An 18,831-nucleotide genomic window follows, 5' to 3' on the forward strand; every position below is an offset into this window, starting at 1 on the left:
ATGGTGAAAAGAGTCATTTTTGTATTGAAGAGAATCAAAGGCAAATGATTAATTTGTGTAGAAGAATATTTGTAAAAGTAGTGGAATCATCCACAATTCTAAAAAGAATAACTAAGACTAATTAAGTCTATGATTAAGATAGCTTTTGGCCTGATGTGTCATGATTTTACTTTGGACAATGTGCCATTTTATACAGTCTTTAAGCAAGAAACAGGTCACACAAAGACAGGCATAAACGGTCATGTGAAGAAGAAAGTCTTTCAGTCGAAGGTCTTCGAAAATCGAAGTTCTCGAAAATCTAAAGTTATACGTATCAGGACATGATGAAATGATCATCTGGTCCTTACCAGGTCTTAAATTGAGATACATACAATGTCAGATTGACAACACTACATTACATACATTTATTTAAGAAAAACTAAGCCAAAAGGCACAGGCAGTGTGTGAAAAACAGTACACTCTTGTTGCTTCCATAGGAACTAAGAGGGTCAGTAGCAGTCAGGTGCAGCTAATCTGCCCATCAGTCTGGGAGGGTTTATAAAGCCATTTGCAAACTAATTGGAGTCAATCCTTCTACAGTGAGAAAGATTATTCACAAGTGGAAAACATTTAAGACAGCTGCCAGTCTTTCCAGAGTGGAGTGGACGTCCCAGCAAATTCACCCCAAGATCAGACCGTGCAAGGGAGAAACTGCGAAAAAACCCAGACTCTACAGGCCTCAGTTAGCATGTTAAATGTTAAAGTTCATGAAAAAGTTGCTGGAGGAATGATTACTTGGGCTTGTTTTCCAAAGTATTCTAGAGTAAAATGTGAGGCCGTCTGTGGGACACTTAAAGCTTGGCTGAAACTGGGTCATCAACAGCACAATGATCCCAAACACAGAAGCAAATCTACAACAAAATATCTGAGAAAGAAAATAATCAGGTTGTTGCAGTGGTCCAAAGTCCAGACCTCAACCCGACTGAAATGCTGTGGAAGAGAGCTTTGCATAAACAAATGACGTAAACCTCAGTGAACTGAAGCAGCGTTGTGAAGAAGAGTGGACCAAAATTCCTCCACAACAGTGTGAGAGCCTGGTGACATCATAGAGAAAATGATTGCTTCAAGTTATTGGTGCTTAAAGGTGGTTTTATAAGCGTACTTTGTTTTTCACACACTGATGCTGCATCATGTAACAAATCCTGTGTTGTCTGAGGTACTATTTACCGAAATGTAAGACCTGGTAAGAACCAGGTGATATTTTTTTCTTTTTTACTTTATCTCCTGATGCATAAAACCTTACCATTAAAAGAATATATACAAGTTCTATGCGAATGCCTGATTCTGTTAAACTTAATCAAGATATAATTAACATCACGCAGCACAAGATTGTACATCAAAAATACAGACACAGTCCATCTATGCCACAGAAAAACACTAAAAGTCATGCAGGTCAATCAAGTCACTCTGACACGGGGTGAGCACACAGATGCCTCATTTCCATTTCCACAGTTAGACATTAACCTGTCACCGAGACAACGTCATAACATCGTGTTGTTTCACCAGTTGTGCTGTACTGCGGCACATCCAGCAGCCTTCAGCTGTCTTTGCGCACATTCAAACGGTTTTTCACAACTGAAAAAGTGAATTGTGTCTCCACCATGAAAACAATGATCCAATTCATCCGTTCTTGATCATTTAACACTGGACATTTTACAGAGCCTTTTGCTGTCAGCTAAAAATAACACAACAGTAACATTGGCACACAGCCTATAGAATGGCTGCCTTTACATGCACAGCAGTATTCCAGTTATGGTGTTCATGTGAGTTGCACATAGGATTTCTCATTCACATTACCATTTAAATGACTCACGTCCACATTATGCCCCCCTATACCTTTGCAGTGTTTGCACCCCATGCATTTAAAGTAACTCAGATGTGGGAAGTCAGAATCATGGTATTTTCAACAGCCATGGCAGCCATATTTAAAAAAAATAAACAATGTATTTTTATTCAAATTCTTCTCAGTTTTGTAGTTCAGATCACTTAACTTTAGAAGGAAAGTAAGCTAGAATATATCTTTGAAAATGCTTTGTCAAATATTTAAGATTCAAGATAACAAATAAAAGATTTGGCATTCACTTGGTAAGATGCTGTCCTAAAGTCCCTCCTGAAGTTTGTGCCAAGCTCACACATTCTCGTGGCCTTTGTAAGGCTTTTTGTGCCATTTAGACATCTGCTCCCACATCTTAACTGAGACACAGGGCAAAGTGAGTGTCAGTGTGAAAAGGTCAACATGTGGAGGCTCTGTCAACCTTGTGATTATTTAACAACCTGCTTTACCTCATATGCCACAGAGAGTAATGTGTTTACTTTTCTTTAGCTGACAGGTGGCTGGTCATGTGAGAAACCTAATGGGCCGACCACATCTGAAATCTTGCTCTTGGTCCATTTGTTATTGAACTTGTTGTTGGTCTTGCAAGCCTGTTTTCATGTGTTCCAGCCTCAGACGTAGATATGTCAGCTGTTGTTGGAGAATAAAACAGCTATTTTATGAGCAGAGAGGTGTGTGTGCAAGGAAGGAGTCCTCAAATACAAGTCTTCACACGTACTTCCTAGGATTTTTACTGCTGCATCCTCACCACCAGTAAAAGAACAGTTAGCAGTTCCATCCCTGAAATAGACTTCTGGAAACTAAGTAGATGATGTCATGTTTGATACACTTTAGCCAGAGGGGATGCTTCAGACTCCTCGATGCTTTTCCAGAGCAACTACTTGAATAATTTTTGCTGTTTTACATCCAATATTTTGATTATTCAACATATTTCCAGGATAAAAGACATTTTTATTGTTTGTAGTGGCAAGTACACAGCCAATGCCAGAGCATCACCAAGTGAAATCAGCTTCTTTGAAAGGACAGTGAGTTGAGTCAAGGTCTTTGTTTGCTGCAAAGTATATACTTACAATCCAGTACACTGTAATACTGGTAATGTATGAATACAAAAGATCCAGACCAGGCACAATACTTTTCTAAAGCAGCAAATAACATGTACAGACAAAATGTAATGATAATTAGCTCACATATATACGGCTAAATGTTAGTAACTGCATCAAGTTATAAATCATAAAAAATGAAATTCATCAAAATGAGTGTTATTAACCAAAAAAACATCTTACACATTTCTAGAAATGTAAATGGTGTGACTACAGCTTATATCCATTCGCACACATATTCTATGCCTTGATGCGTCATCTCAGTGCATGTTTGCACCTTCAAAGGAGACATATTCTGCTATTTTTTCACACTTTGACACAATTTCCTGAGGTCTTAATCGAATATCTGTAACACGCTTTGGAAAAGCACTGCAGAGACAGGGCACAGCACTTCCCTTTTCGACTATGTCTTTACACGTCATGGACATGGATATCTGGTACTGATACTTCATCATAGGTATCAATCTCATCATAGGTCAGGTGTTGAACTGAGTTGAACGTCACACTTCAGATAAGAGCGCTGTTCACATCAAAAATCACATATTAGATACACATATGATAAACCCTAGGCTTCAGTGTCAGTCTATTCCTCAGTGTCCCGTTCAACTCAAAGCTAGTGTTTAGTATTATTGCTTTTATAGGCAATGTTTTGCCAGTGTTATAAGTTTGTTTTAGTAATGGTGTGACCCAGTGTCGTCCTGCATTCAACTGCAAGGGAATTTCCAACTTGCAACTGGAGAAAGAAAGCCAAAGGATACCCTAACAAGAAGTCATATTTGCTTGTCATGATATGAAACATTAAACAAAGCACAAGAAGGGCTTTTTTTTCTTAAATTAGGTGAAGTATGTAACTGCTGATGAGAATTTCCTGTTAATAGCGAAGCGAAAAGCAAAAGCAAACAGGTACAGAGAGGTACAGAGAATGCAATACGATTTGAATGTGAAGTTGGATGGAGATTGACATGGCGAGGCTGGATAATTCTACTCAAACAGTGTTCTGCTAATCAGAACGGCTCACAGATATTTTTGAAAGCTTAACAGCCACAATGTTGTGTTTTTTTCAGAATTTTTTTAATGGGCAGTGACTTCAGACATTCAAATATATGCAAGCAGAGATTGATGTATGAAAACATATTATATATATTTATATAAACATATATTTTTTAGGTTAAGTTGTGATGCAAAGACAGAGAATAACTTAAGCAATAACCCTTTGTGTAACAGGGACAGGGGACATCACAGAGTGTCATTTCATTTGTTGCTGTCACTACATGTCTGGAGCATGCACCAAAGCAGCGGAAGGAATAATCAAGGTGTCACTTGGACACTGATATGTTCATATAACAGCACCAAAAAAAAAAAAAAGGCTTTTATCAGAGAACAGTGTGTCGTGGCGTTTTATTGATCTATCAGAAAACCTCATTTATTCAAGACATGCTTTGATGAAGTTAAGATCAATATACTGAAGTCTGAGATGTAGATTATATTGTCTTCTATCTGTATGTTAACCCCAATAAGGCCACAGCTCAGATGGAGGAGAGGCTGGCAGAGTTTATCCAGAACTACTCCCCAGAGAGTGTTCTGCCCCTGGCCGACGGGGTCCTCAGCTTCATCCACCACCAGATAGCTGAGATGTCCAGAGACTGCCTGACCAAATCCCGTGAGGGGCTCATAACCAGCGTTTACTTCTGCGAACTGCAGGAGAACCTGGAGAAGCTACTGAATGACGTGAGTTGTGAGACTGGAGTCGTGGAGGTCGAGAGGATTGTGGAGCGATGTCCTGCGCCTCATAAAGTCACTGTATCTTTCTCCATCAGGCATATGAGCGCTCAGAGAGTTCCGAGGTCACCTTCGTCATAGAACTTGTCAAAAAGCTTTTCATCATCATATCCCGTCCTGCCAGGCTGCTGGAGTGTTTGGTGAGTTCCGCAGCACTGTCTGATCATCTGTAGTCTTGCTCTAGTGAGCAAGTAAAAAATGAAAATCGGGAAGTTTGCTGTACTCTGCTAATTTTGTGCTGTTAAAGAGCCCATTTAAGGCTCCCTATTAAGTTATAAATATAATTTGGAGGGTCACCAGAAAAACTATTTTTTATATCTAAAACTCAAACCTGAAAACATTTCATAGTAGTTCAAACAAAGGCTAGAATGCATTACTTTTAACATAGTTATTTACTTGGTCACTGAATGGTCAGATACAAGTACTGGGCTGAAAGTGACTGAGAAAGCAGCCAACATCCAAGGAAAAACTTGGAGAACTATTGCTTAAGACCACTTCAAGAGAGCACGATAGAGTCTGGCTCCTTGGAAGCAAAATATTGAAGATTGAGGGGTGGCTCGAGACTTTTGCATAATAAGCATATCAACACACCCCAGCACCAATCACCTCGTAGTATACCAAACATTAAAGAAAATAGAACGTTTTTTGCAGATGCCTGCTGTTTAAACTATAGCTGCCTCCTTAAGAGCCTGAACACTTTGTTACCAGCGTTCTTTGGTTGGTAGAGATTCAAGGCAGAAACTGTGTGTGCTCTTAGTTTGGCTGGATATGATTTTATTTTAGTTTCAGGAACATTCAAAAGACAACTGCTTTCAATCGTGTGTGCTGTGGCTATGGCAGGTTGCCATCAAAAGCTTTTTGTGGTTGATTTGGGGGGGGGGGTTGTCTACACCAAGCAAATAATGTGTGATTATTACATGTTTGAAAAGACATTACATCAGGGCCAGTGCATCAGTGGATAATTCTTTATTAGAATGTAGTCATATGTAACATTTTGATGTAATTAGCATATATTTTTACTGTAAAAGATTTCAGAGAGACGAGCAGGTTACTGGATTTAATTGCAGTAAAAGAGCTGCCCTTTATACATGAATGCATTCTAAATGTAAACTAGTAGGTATTCTACAACATCTGACTTCCTTTTCTTCACTTTTGTGTCATTCAGCATATCAAACCTATTCTGTTGCAGTAGATTAATTTTCCTTTCTTGTAGACTTGTTGATCATTTCATAGGCACATTCAATCAGCTGTTAGACGGAGCCATGCCCTTGGCATGCTGATACATAATTCCCCTAAATTTGTCGGGTAATAATAAGCCTCTCTGTACACACAAGAGCTTAGCCACACCTGAATATCAGCCCTCTGATTGATGGCCTCCTCTGTTCATCAGCTATGGCATTCCTCGTCCCTGCGCCTCAGGCTCATCTTTCCGTTGTCCAGGCAACCGACAGGGGAGGTCGATAGGGTCATGCAGAATTTGGAGGGGACTTTAGATTCTTATAGCTCTTGGGTTAGAGAGGAGAACACTCAAACCAACAAAATTCATTTAGCATTCAAGTCAGTTATGAGGTCTGATTTGGTGAAAATGTCACACAGTCAGTGAGCTGTTAGCTGCACGAATGTTATCCTCGAGCACGGCAAGCTATCAGAAAGCCGGGTTAATTCCTCCTCTTTCTTTTTTCTCTGGTCGAAGGGAGACAGTATGAACCACAAAAAAGGGAAGGAAGTAATCCTGGCTGCCCCAGGCTTTTTAATTTAAAATGTTATTCCACCAACAGGAATCAAACTGAATCCCACAGGACACCACAAAAGCGCTTGAAAAAGAGATATTCTATCGGAAAAAAAAGCAATTTAAACTTTGGAAGAGTATTAACACTGATTATGTTTGTCTGACAGCCCTGTAGCAGTGTCGAGTTGCAGTTATGAATGTGCTGCAGGTGAAGTCGGGCGTACTTTTCAGATTGCTTTGACACATATGAGATGATCCAATATGTGATCACTTCATTTAAGTCACCCTTTATTATCTGTTATTGCACCCTCCGCATGCAGCGGTTATCATTTTGCTGTCATCGTATCATAGTTTCCGAACAGGTTTCCTGAATGCTCCATGCTGTGAAATCTGTGAGTTCAAAATGTTTCTACTTCTTTCTCGCCTCTTCAACATTTCTTCAGGAGTTCAACCCAGAAGAGTTTTACCATCTACTGGAGGCTGCGGAGGACCACGCCAAGGAGGGACAACTGATGAAAGCAGACATCCCTCGATATATCATCAGTCAGTTGGGGCTGACCAGAGACCCACTGGAGGGTAAGACAAAGAAAAAACATCTCTCGGGTTTTATTGCACATATGTAACTTTTATAGGACTTACTTAATTTGCAGCAATGTTTTTCTGGATTCACTTGTTCACTTTTAGATGAGAGGAGTAAGATTAGAGGATCAATACCACTCTCATGTCTGCTGGTTAAGTGCAGAGCTGGAGCCAGGAGATTAACCCATAACTCCCCATAGAGACCGAAATCCATTGTAAACGTCAAGGCTGTTTCCATCCAAGAGGGAAAAAAAGATAAATGCAATAAGTGCAATAAAACCAACCACCAATGAATCTAAGGCTCACAAATTGACATGGTGTACATTGTTTTTTGAATGACTGTTTTTTTTATGACTTTGGGTGAGCGGTAGTGTGGGGTGTTGTGGCTTCATTCAGTCTTAATGCTGCAGTGACTCTTTGACTTTATTCTGTTTGTCAGAAAACAGTACCAAGCTGCTACAGCTAGTTTTTACTACAGCATGTTGATTAGTTAGCTTAAGAGGAATGGGCAGTGGGATTTTTTTAAACTCATTCATTTGACTGTCATGGTTAACCTCACTTGTCTGTCTTTGTCTTTGTCTTGCCTCCTAGTAAAGATGAAACAAATTCATATAAATACACTATATTGCCAAAAGTATTCGCTCATCTACCTTTACACGCATATGAATATAGTGACATCCTATTCTTAATCTATAGGGTTTAATATGATGTCAGCCCACCCTTTGCAGCTATAACAGCTTCAGCTCTTCCAGAAGTGCATTTGTGAGGTCAGACACTGATGTTGGACAAGAAGGCCTGGCTCGCAGTCTCCGCTCTAATTCATCCCAAAGGTGATCTATCAGGTTGAGGTCAGGATTCTTCCACATCAAAACTCGCTCATCCATATCTTTATGGACCTTGCTTTGTGCACTGGTGCACAGTCATGTTGGAACAGGAAGGGGTCTTCCCCAAACTGTTTCCACAAAGTTGGGAACATGAAATTGTCCAAAATTTCTTGCTATGCTGAAGCAATCAGAGTTCATTTCACTGGAACTAAGGGGCCAAGCCCAGCTCCTGAAAAACAACCCCACACCATAATCCCTCCTCCACCAAACTTTACACTTGGCACAATACAGTCAGACATGTACCGTTCTCCTGATAACCACCTAACCCAGACTCATCCATCAGGTTGCCAGATGGAGAAGCGTGATTCGTCACTCCAGAGAAAGCTTCTCCAATGCTCTGGAGTCCAGTGGCGGCGTGCTTTACACCACTGCATCCGACGCTTTGCATTGCACTTGGTGATGTATGGCTTGGATGCAGCTGCTCGGCCATGGAAACCCATTCCATGAAGTTATCTACACACTGTTCTTGAGATAATCTGAAGGCCAAATTAAGTTTGGAGGTCTGTAGCGATTGAGTCTGCAGAAAGTTGGCGACCTCTGCACACTATGCACCTCAGCATCCACTCATTTTAAGCAGTCTGCGTGCCTGGGTGCTTTATACACCTGTAGCCATGAAAGTGATTGGAACACCTGAATTTCATTATTTGGATAGGTGAGTGAATACTTTTGGCAATATAGTGTATATATATTAATTCATATCAAATGGAAAATCATTATTTAGAGGAGACAACAACTGCTTGTGAAGCACAGCACCTCAGTTGTTTGTCTAAGAGGTTAAAGATGTTATATATGTCGACTCCAGTGTTTTATTATTATTGTTATCCCTATAATTCCCTAAAACTGAACAGATCAAAGGTGAGGGTACAATACAAACATTAGCAGATATTCTGAATAACAAATTCACTAAATGTTTTGCTGCAGATTCCGTCTAACATTCTTTTCAGGCTCAGGCTGAATAATAATGAGGACTGCAACCCTGTGGCTCTGTTGAACCACAGCTCTATATTGTTTTGTGAATGAGGCAAGATAAAAGTAATAAGAAAGAGGAAAACAAAAGCCTTAATTTCAGTTTGTGTCTTCCAAAGCTCCGAAAACTAAGAGAACTATGCTCTACATCAAAGACTTTGATCATAAGTGTCCCCCAGACTGCATAATTACACAATTAATTCATAACTCCAATTCCAAAAAAGTAGGACACCACCTAAGAGATTAAAAGAAAAAGTAATGATTTGGAAATCTCAAATTTCAACATATCTAATGTTGAAAGGGAGATATTTTACTATTGCATGAAAACTATGAACTCATCTTGAATTTGATGGCAGCAAAACGTCTTTTAAAAAGTTGTAACAACAAAAAGCTGAAAAAGTAAAGGATACTATAAAGAAACAGTTGGAGGAACATGTTGAAGCTCATTAGGATATTCAGCAACCGGTTGGGAACATGATTAAGCATAAAAAGAGCATCCTTTAGAGTCAGAGTCTCTCTGAAGTCAAAACGGGCGGAGGTTCAGCAAAAAAACTACGAAAAATTGTGGAGCAAATTCAAAATAATGTTCCTAAACATAAATGTCAAGACTTTGAATATTCCATCATCTACAGGATGTAATATCATCAAAAGATTCAGAGAATCTGGAGAATTGGATGCTCATAATCTTCGGACCATCAGGCAAAACTGCGATGAAAAAAGTAATGATTCTGTCATCAAAATCACTGTATGAGCTCATGAACACTTCCAGAAATCATTGTCTGTGAACAAAGCTCACCGTTCCATCCTCAACTGAAGGTTAAAGCACAGATGCCACTGTTTTCTTTGGGCCACAGCAAATTTAAAATGGACCAAGGCAAGGTGAAAGACCCGGTCAAAGATTAATTCAAATGTAAAATTATTTGTGGAAATCATGAAGTCCACATCCTCTGGACTAAAGAGAGGGAGCGGCTGGCTGGTTATCAGCACTCAGCATATCTGATGATGTGGGCGTGCTTTAGTGCATCTGGAATGGCACCACCAGGGTGGAAAGGTATGTTTCAGATGCGTTCACCCCACAAATTCACAGTTCCATTCACATCTGCACAGTTGCTCCTATTCTAATCCATACAGAACTGCTCATTGACTGATTGATTTAACAACTAAGAACAACTCCACACAAAAAACCCACTGAGATTTATCTTTTTCTGACTGTGTGAGAAATGTGCTATTTTCAGCCTTTCAGAGTTAATCTCTGCTAACAATATGCCACTTGATATCTTGATCTAGCACTGTCTTTAGCACCTACATTATCATGCATGGGCACGCCGTGCACCCACGTAGCTCCTTGCACATTCACACTTTCACAGTTACTTCTTTTCCTAGTCTCTCATAGAGACGGTTAACAACATTTTCAGTGTGAAACAGAATCAGTCTGAATATCTGATTCTCAGCTCAGCGACTTTTATCTGACACGAACTTAAAATCTACAGAGATGCTTTGCAAATGGTTTGGGAAGTCAGTCATCGCTCAATTCTGTCCCTGCTTCATCAAAACAATGATATAATCAGTGTTCTCAAGCAGCTGTCATACACGAGAGTGCAAGAACATTGAACATTTGCTGCCAGCGCTGCTCGTGGAGGAAGGAAGAACAAAGTGAGGAGGAGGGAAAGCTGGAGAAGAGAAGACAAATTAAGAGAGGGTTAGCGTTTGGCCCCTCTGCTGTTTTGAAACTTGAATTTTGTTGAGGGTGCTCAAAGCAGCATGGGAGTCCGGCTGTTGAAGATAAAAGAAATTGGCTGTTTTTATCATGACGCCAGGAATGGTCATAACCGACATGTTTCTTTACAGAAATCACGAGTCTTGACAGCTATGACAGTGAGGGTCCACATACTCCAGAGACGGATGACTCGGCAGAGGTGATGAACTAACACTTACACACACACACATCCAATACCAATACTTTTGCACACTATCCTACAAACGCACACACACACAGGAATGGAATCGTTTTTCTTTTGTCTTTTGAGTTGCAATTTTAATTTGTTGGCTGTCACCAGGGAAAAGGAAGATCCATCAAGCCGCCCAGTGAGGAAGACTTTCAGACCATCAAACTGATCAGCAATGGAGCTTATGGGTGAGCAAGGGATTTACACCTCACTGATTGTTCACATTCTAAATATATATATATGAAGTTCTTTTTAGTATACAAGTATATAATTTGTGCAGTTTTCATCAGGGGACTTGGGTCAGTCTTTTACATACCAAAAAACCTCTAAAAATAATAATAGTTCCAATAGCACAAACAGCGTCAGAGAAATCGGAAAAGTACCAGCCACTTGAAAAACAACTAAGAAATACCAAAACCAGACTGTAACGTTTCACAGGAGCAGGACCGAGCACTGACAGGGAAAACCATGCATAACAACAACGAGGATCTGACAAAGAGTGAGGGAGTTTAACTACTGTGGGGAGAGTGATTAGTGAACGACAGCAGCTAAGGATAACTGAACACAGGTGAAGGGAGTGTAGCTGATGACCAGGCAGGAGGGAACTGAGGAAAAAGGTCAGGGAAATGGCAAAACTGAAACCAGACAGAAAAACACAAAAGACATAGATCGTGACATCTACATTTGCTTTAGTTCTGATACAGTTCTAAATCCCACCAATGCAGAAAAATGTCGAAAGCTTCGAGATGAAATCATTTTACCACAACTGCAGCAGGTTTTCAAAGGGGTTTACAAAAACGGCAAACATTTCAAAACAACTAAAATTCTGTTTAGAATTGTTTAGAACACTTACCACACTCCATTTGAAATGAGCCTTGGAGCCCACAGTCTGCAGTTTGATCACTACGGTATGCCTCGGGGGGGGCAACAAGCGTAATTTCTCAGCTGCCGGTGCAGCCATCCATTCACAAGTAACTGTTTGAATGCAGGTACATTTCAATTAAGCTCACATATCATCACACAAAAGCTAATGGTGTTCAAGACAGGAAAAGCGTTCTTTGTTTTTTGCTCTCCATGCAGAATTTTACCTGCATGGATCCATAGCCTGCCCAGATCTGAAAGGTTGATACTACTCAGAGTATAAATAGAAACCCTAAAGCTTCCTGTGGCTCTATCTTGTCTGGTGCCAACAGATTCTGTTTATTCTCATGCAGAAATCTCTCTAAAGAAATTAATCATTGACCAGGCAATTAGAAATTGCCAGAAAAAGAATGCCCGCAGACTTCTGGGAATCTTTTGTTATGGAGGAGTTATGCTGAACTGGTGCTGTTTTGTGGATCGTTGATGTGTCTAGCTGATGTGATGCCATAAGTGTGTAAGTTGAAGCATGATAAACAATGCAGTCTAACGAGGTAGTTGTTCTGAGTTTTAACCACATTATATTAGAAATACAGTATAAAAAGCATTCACTAACTTTATTCTAATGCATGTGTTAAGGGAAGATTTCTTGCTGTTTCTTTAATGTTTCATTTAGATATAGTTGCGTCTCGTAATGCTGTGTGGGATAGAAGATGTTTTTGGCATGGCAGAGGATGATAACTAACAAATAGGGACACTATAAGCACTGCTCGAGCCTTTCATCCTGGCACTGAGAATAATCAAAACGCCAGTGATAAAGGACGAATGGGATTTGGATCGGGTACATTTTAGAATGCATGTCCAACATTTATTCGAAGGCTGGTTTATTCAATAATTTCAAAGAAATGTACTTGATTTAAAATGTACTGCACCCCAGTCTGCCATTAGGGATAGATGCAAGAATCACATGTTCTTCTGTTGATGTTGAGCAGTGCACATGCTGATGCATGATCAAAGCTGTCTAAAGCTGGCTTAGGAAAGCACTGTGCCTGCCAGGCCTGCATTAAGAATATTTCTAAGGTGCACTGAGAAAATTCAGTTCAGGATCAACGAGAAATAGATGATTACTAGATTTAAGCTTGACAGTCAGTGCCAGAGGTTTTTAAGTCTTAATATCCACCTGTCAAGTCTTCACATACTATACTGAGTTCATATCTCTCTTCTATTTTCTTAACCGCTTGCTGTGTTTTCCACTTCATCTCCTCTGTTCTGTACCCCTATGGCCTCTCTTCTTTCCAGTGCTGTCTATCTGGTTCGCCACAGGGAGACACGTCAGCGTTTTGCCATGAAGAAGATCAACAAGCAGAATCTGATACTGCGGAACCAGATCCAGCAGGCGTTTGTGGAGAGGGACATCCTCACCTTCGCAGAGAACCCCTTCGTTGTCTCCATGTTTTGCTCCTTCGAAACTCGCCGACATCTCTGCATGGTCATGGAATATGTGGAAGGTAAGGGAGTTGGGATTGGCTCCCCACCAGAGATAGATTGAGATTAAGAGGATGTCTATGATTTCTGAGGTTGTCAGTTTTGCACATGACCGCTGTAGAATGAGAGGGTTCATAATCTCTGTGGACTTTTAATTGAGCGAGGGCCATTTTTTAACTGACAAATGTCAATTAAAAATGTCTCGACCCCAGCTGGTCGAGGCGGATGGCCACCCTTCCTGAGTCTGGTTCTCCCAGAGGTTTCTTCCTGTTAAAAAGGGAGTCGTTACTTTTTCGGTGCAATCTGTTGGTCTCCTTGGCTAGGATATTGTTTTTTGAATGAATTGGATTATTTTGAAATTAATTAATTGGATTTCATTGGATTATGATGACATTGAATTGAATTCCAATTGGTTTGAATTGGACTATATTATTTAAGTGCCTTGAGATGACAATTGTTGTAATTTGGCGCTATATAAATAAAACTGAATTGAATTGAATTGAAATGTGAAGAGAGAATGATAATGGTTCATGTTCCAGGTGTCCTCGTTTTTTTCTGTATAATCCATATGAATACATGTTCAGCCAGGTCTCTGTTTAGTTTGTAAAATAGCACCTTTCAGTTTCCAGATTTGTCACTCTATTCAAGGTCTGTGAAATAAGGCTGACCCCATCACCAAACACTTTCAAACATTTGCTTGTGTGCTGTGTGTATTGCGTGTAGTGATGCTGATACCAAAGTTAAGGCTTATTAAAGGCTGCATTTCATTCACTGGATCTTGAATGAGTCAGTCGGCTAAGGCCTTGAACAGCACAGTGGTGGTGTTATTCATATTACCCTTTGCTCTGAATGTATACTCTATGAAACATTCAGGAAACTTAAAGTACTGTGGTGGAACATATTCTCTCACTTGCATTTCTAGAAAGAAAGGACTTTTAAAGGGCTTTTTAAAACAAAACCTCAGCTCTGAATGGATGAACATGCAGCACAAGTGATCTGGTTACAAATGGACAGCTCTGAATAAACACTCAGAGCGCAGTTAGGAAACATTCAAATCCATTTGCTCGGGTCTCATTCGGACGTATGTGGCCACATTCTTACAACAGTGCTCATATTTGCAGAAGCAGTTAGCAAAACTGTGATTGGACAACAAAGCTTTAGAGGGAGGGGAAACGTGTTGATGATGAAATGATTTACTTTTTGATAATGAGCAGACCATTTACAGCATTTGCAGACTTTTCTTCACCTGTCTCAATTTGTGTGTTTTTAGTCAACGGAGAGGCCGTGGCTCTGAGCTCCACAATAATGACAAAGCTCTAGTTTTTTAGCCTACTTAAATGTTTTCATTTTAAAAACAAATTTAAAACCTTTTAAGTCAGAATTCATTTAAACTTAAATTCAGGGTTTTGCTAAAGCATTTGCAGACTTTGTCACGGTTTGGAGGTGGAGGTGAAGGAGGACCCAGATGCAGACACGGGAAAGGAACCAGGAGGAAACTCAAACAGTTTATTATAATAGAAATCAAAATCACAGCCACCGCTGGAGTACCAAAAAACTAAACTTGAAAACCAAAAACACCTAAGTAAATGACAAAAAACAGATTGTACATTACCAGGGCCATGAACCAGACAAACGGGAAAACCATGGGTTGCTATGAATGGACATCAGACAATGGGCAAGGCAAGAACAAACCGGGAGACTAAATACTGTGGAGGGTGATTGAGTGCAGCTGATGGGAATTTAATTTCACCTTTATTTATTCAGGGAGGGCCAATTGAGAGCAAGCTCTCATTTCCAATGGCGCCCTGATAACAACACAAATACAAATCAAACACATTACAATACATATCCATCATAATATACTCTCAGCAGAAGCACATAATGAAATTCAATAAGCACATGTACATTCAGAAATCGTGATCAACAAGCATGTATTTAAAATGATTAAAAGGAATCAGTGTATCCAACTGAAGCTGAGACAGTAGATTATTCCATTTAAAAGGAGAATATAAACAAAAGCAAATTTCCCTATCTCCGTTTTAACAGCTGGGATATTAAGAGCCCGTGGGTTATATGCACGAGTGGAATAGTTAAGAGATCTGAAGCTTATTAGGCTTGATAAGTAGAGTGGAAGTTTTTTTAATAGTGCCTTATAAATAAACAATATACAGTGTTGCTCCCTTCTCAGAGCCAGGGAAGTCCAACCTACATTCTGATTGAGATGGCAATGATGGGTCATGAACCCATTATTGAACCCCGGTAAATTGTATCGAGTGGTTTAAGAACAGAGGGGGGAAGAGGGGGAAGCATGCATATAAGTAATGTCACCATAATCTAAAACGGATAGAAATGTAGCATGCAATATCTGCCTTCTACAGTGCTGAGGAATTTATTTCTATAAAAAAATGTTAGTGGAGGCTTCAGCTTTTTTTAAAGTTCTGCAACATGTAAATTAAAAGACAATTTGTCATCCAACCAAATACCCAAGTATTTATAACAAGAAACCCTTTCCAAGGGAGACCCATCTTCTGTGTTGAGAGTAAACTTATTTAAGTCAACAGTACGTCTTTTTGTAAAAATCAGATACTTTGATTTTCCAGGATTTAGAACCAATTTAAGGTTAGACAGAGTTCTTTGGATAATGCAGAAATCATCTTGAAGATTATTTAGAGCTTGTTCAACAGATGGAGCAAAATAATATATGATTGACTCATCAGCATAAAGATGAACACAGGTGAAGGGAATGAAGTTGATGGCAGGGCAGGAGAAAGACTGAGGAAAAAAGTGGCATAAAATGGCAAAACTGTAGGCTTAACAGAAACATAAAATACAGATCGTGACAGACTTACTGCTGATGTCCTGTTTGTTGCTCACCACAGCTGACGGTGTGATACAGGCTGCATGTTTATTTTGCACATAGAGCAAGGAGGTGTTATTTGATCACAAAAGGTCACTGGAGATGTACATGAGGAGAGATGTTCACATCAGGATGACGCACATGGTGCTGTCAAGTCCATCTTAGCTGTCTAAGATGTTAATAACAGGTGTAAACAGCATCAATGAGGTGTCATGGGTGGGTGTGAATTGGTGACTCATAAGCATGTTTTAAATTATCTTGGATTAGGGGCAGCAAAGATGGATTGCAAGTCAGATAAATGATTAAAAGTCATTAAGACAGTTAACCCATACAGAAATGCTGGTGTTTTCTCAAGAATAAAATACATGTTATGATGAATTATCTATCCATTCTACCTAATCAGAGGTTCTATATATGTCATCTACTAAACAATAGGATTGAATTTCTTCGTTTCAGAGCAACAAAGTGGCCAGATTCACTTGGTGTTAATAAGCTGTGGCGTGTCTGTTTTCTCAGGGGGTGACTGCGCCACTTTGTTGAAGAACATTGGGGCTCTGCCTGTGGAGTTGGCGAGGATGTATTTTGCTGAAACCGTTTTGGCCCTGGAATATCTGCACAACTATGGTATCGTCCACAGAGACCTCAAACCTGACAAGTGAGTTTACAGTTCTCCTATTGTGTGTGTGTGTGTGTGTGTGTGTGTGTGAACACGTTCTTCTTAGCGAAGAAACCACTCGAAGCTTGTAGTGTTTTTTTCAGCTGATTGTTTTCGAACATTTGAACTTTTTATTAGCTCATTAACAAATTGACAATACTAAGTCAGTACTGACCAAACAGACAAACTTAGTGATGAACAGAACAGTGTCATGGTGCTCAGAAGAGAACCAAAGTACGAGTTCACCGGGGACAGGGAGATGTGGAATAAAAGTGGAATAAAAAATAGAAGAGAATAGAAATAGAAAAAACAAAACAAAACAAGAGCACTGCATGGCAGGAAATTCAAAGAAATAAACAAACAACAGGGCAGAAAATGTTGGAGGTCATGCAAAAGAGCCCAAAAGAATCTGATGCAAAACAAAAGAGTACATTATACTGTTTACTATTTAAAGGGATCACTAGGGGATAGGAGCAGAATGCTATTGATGCCTCCTGGACACTACTGGAATGCAGTGGTACTTAGTAATTATGTGCCTGATATTCATACTTCATAGACAAAGAATAGGTCGCCTACATCATAAATCTGAGAAAATGGACAGTGCAAGTTAATTTACACTTTATTTTCTTTTTGATAATCTGTGGTAAATGATATCACTGATCTGTGCCCACCTGCAATTGTTTTTGCTTTTACTGTGTCCCCTACGGATATACACAGATATATCAGCCAAAAATTGGTATTCAGCTTGTTGACTATAGCCGGCTCATCACAAAACAGGACAACTTCAACCAGTGGCATTGGCTGATATTTCAGGTGTTACACTGATTTTACTCTGACAGTTATTACTATGTCATTTATTGGGGCACAAATCATATTGTTAAGCAATCCAAGTATTGAAAAATAACTGAGCTACTAGTGGTTTTGATATAATGATAATATTACTATATATACCCTCGAAAAGCGATTAAATGCATCAAAATAAATAATAAACTGCTGTTAGAGCCACGGTGCTCCCATTGTTCTATTTTGTGTGCTAATATTTCAAAAGCAGGGCACATTACAACATCTCGCTAACATGTTTACTGTTTAGACTGAACGACTAAAGTTTAAAATATAGTTCAGTTATTTTACTTATCATTTTTCCATTCTTGTGTCTCACGTGAGTAAGACACTAGCTTCAGTTTTCAAATATCTGAGTAGCTCTTGTTCGTAGGCATTCTCAAAATGACAGCACCGAGCTGCGGACATTAGCGTTAACTTGTTCCATAGCTCCATGGTTGCTGCTTTCTCTTAAACAAACAAAGTATAGGGGTGAGATTTCAAACCCAAAGACAAAGTGGCTGACTCACAGCAGAATAACTACAGTAATAACAGTTCAAACAAAACCCCGGTTGACAAAGTTAAACAGGAAGCAAAGCTAACTTAAAAATTAAAATAAATGACATGTCCCAAACAAGGGACTGAGAAAGAGCAACAGTGGGGAAAAGGAGTGTGAAAACTGGATTTTTAAACACATACAAATCAAGTTATGCTTAAACAGATGTGCTGCCTATAAGGTAGCCTAGTTTTACAGGAAAAATAAAAAACACTACCGTGTTGAATGTTTTTTTCTTCCTCTCTCCATATAGTCTCCTCATCACCTCCATGGGACACATTAAGCTCACAGACTTTGGTTTGTCGAAGATGGGTCTGATGAGCCTCACCACCAACCTTTATGAAGGACACATAGAGAAAGATGCCAGAGAGTTCCTGGACAAACAGGTACAGTCAGAAATCGAATTACTAATAAATTACTTGGAGGAATGGAGGTTTTAGTTTCAAGTGAAATTACCTCCGTGACATGACATGGTAAAGATTATTTAAAAGTCAGACATGTCAGAAAGAGATATTGTGTCCAACGCTAAGACAGAGAATCTTTTGCTCATTTAAATGGCAGCTGTCAAGATGATGAAATGGACACACAGTAAGACCTGAAGAAAATGAAAATCCATGACCCTATTTATGTCACTTATACATAATTAGAAAAAGGGCAACAGCCTGGATAGGCAGCGGTTGCTTTGTTTAGGAAAAATGTGGCGATAGCAGAAAACAAAGAAAAAGTGTGCAGGTCAGCCAACTGA

At 39.5% G+C, this 18,831-nt stretch overlaps 2 protein-coding genes across 3 annotated transcripts in view; one reads left to right on the forward strand and one right to left on the reverse strand.

Annotated features, from left to right (window-relative positions):
• Positions 1 to 18,831, reverse strand: part of LOC140304667 (uncharacterized) — a 285,825-nt gene that overhangs the window by 58,092 nt on the left and 208,902 nt on the right. The window lies entirely within an intron of this gene.
• LOC140304666 (microtubule-associated serine/threonine-protein kinase 1-like) overlaps positions 1 to 18,831 on the forward strand; it is an 87,285-nt gene that overhangs the window by 50,831 nt on the left and 17,623 nt on the right. For both annotated transcript variants that reach the window (XM_072383396.1, XM_072383397.1), the window contains 8 exons: positions 4,492 to 4,701; positions 4,791 to 4,892; positions 6,925 to 7,057; positions 10,759 to 10,826; positions 10,968 to 11,044; positions 13,014 to 13,222; positions 16,573 to 16,711; positions 18,340 to 18,472. In XM_072383396.1, coding sequence (XP_072239497.1) covers positions 4,492 to 4,701; positions 4,791 to 4,892; positions 6,925 to 7,057; positions 10,759 to 10,826; positions 10,968 to 11,044; positions 13,014 to 13,222; positions 16,573 to 16,711; positions 18,340 to 18,472 — 1,071 coding nt within the window. The remainder of the gene's footprint in view (positions 1 to 4,491; positions 4,702 to 4,790; positions 4,893 to 6,924; positions 7,058 to 10,758; positions 10,827 to 10,967; positions 11,045 to 13,013; positions 13,223 to 16,572; positions 16,712 to 18,339; positions 18,473 to 18,831) is intronic.

Source organism: Leuresthes tenuis, unplaced genomic scaffold (assembly GCF_036924035.1).
Source record: "Leuresthes tenuis unplaced genomic scaffold, fLeuTen1.0.hap1 SCAF_4, whole genome shotgun sequence".
In the NCBI taxonomy this organism is placed as follows: Eukaryota; Metazoa; Chordata; class Actinopteri; order Atheriniformes; family Atherinopsidae; genus Leuresthes; species Leuresthes tenuis.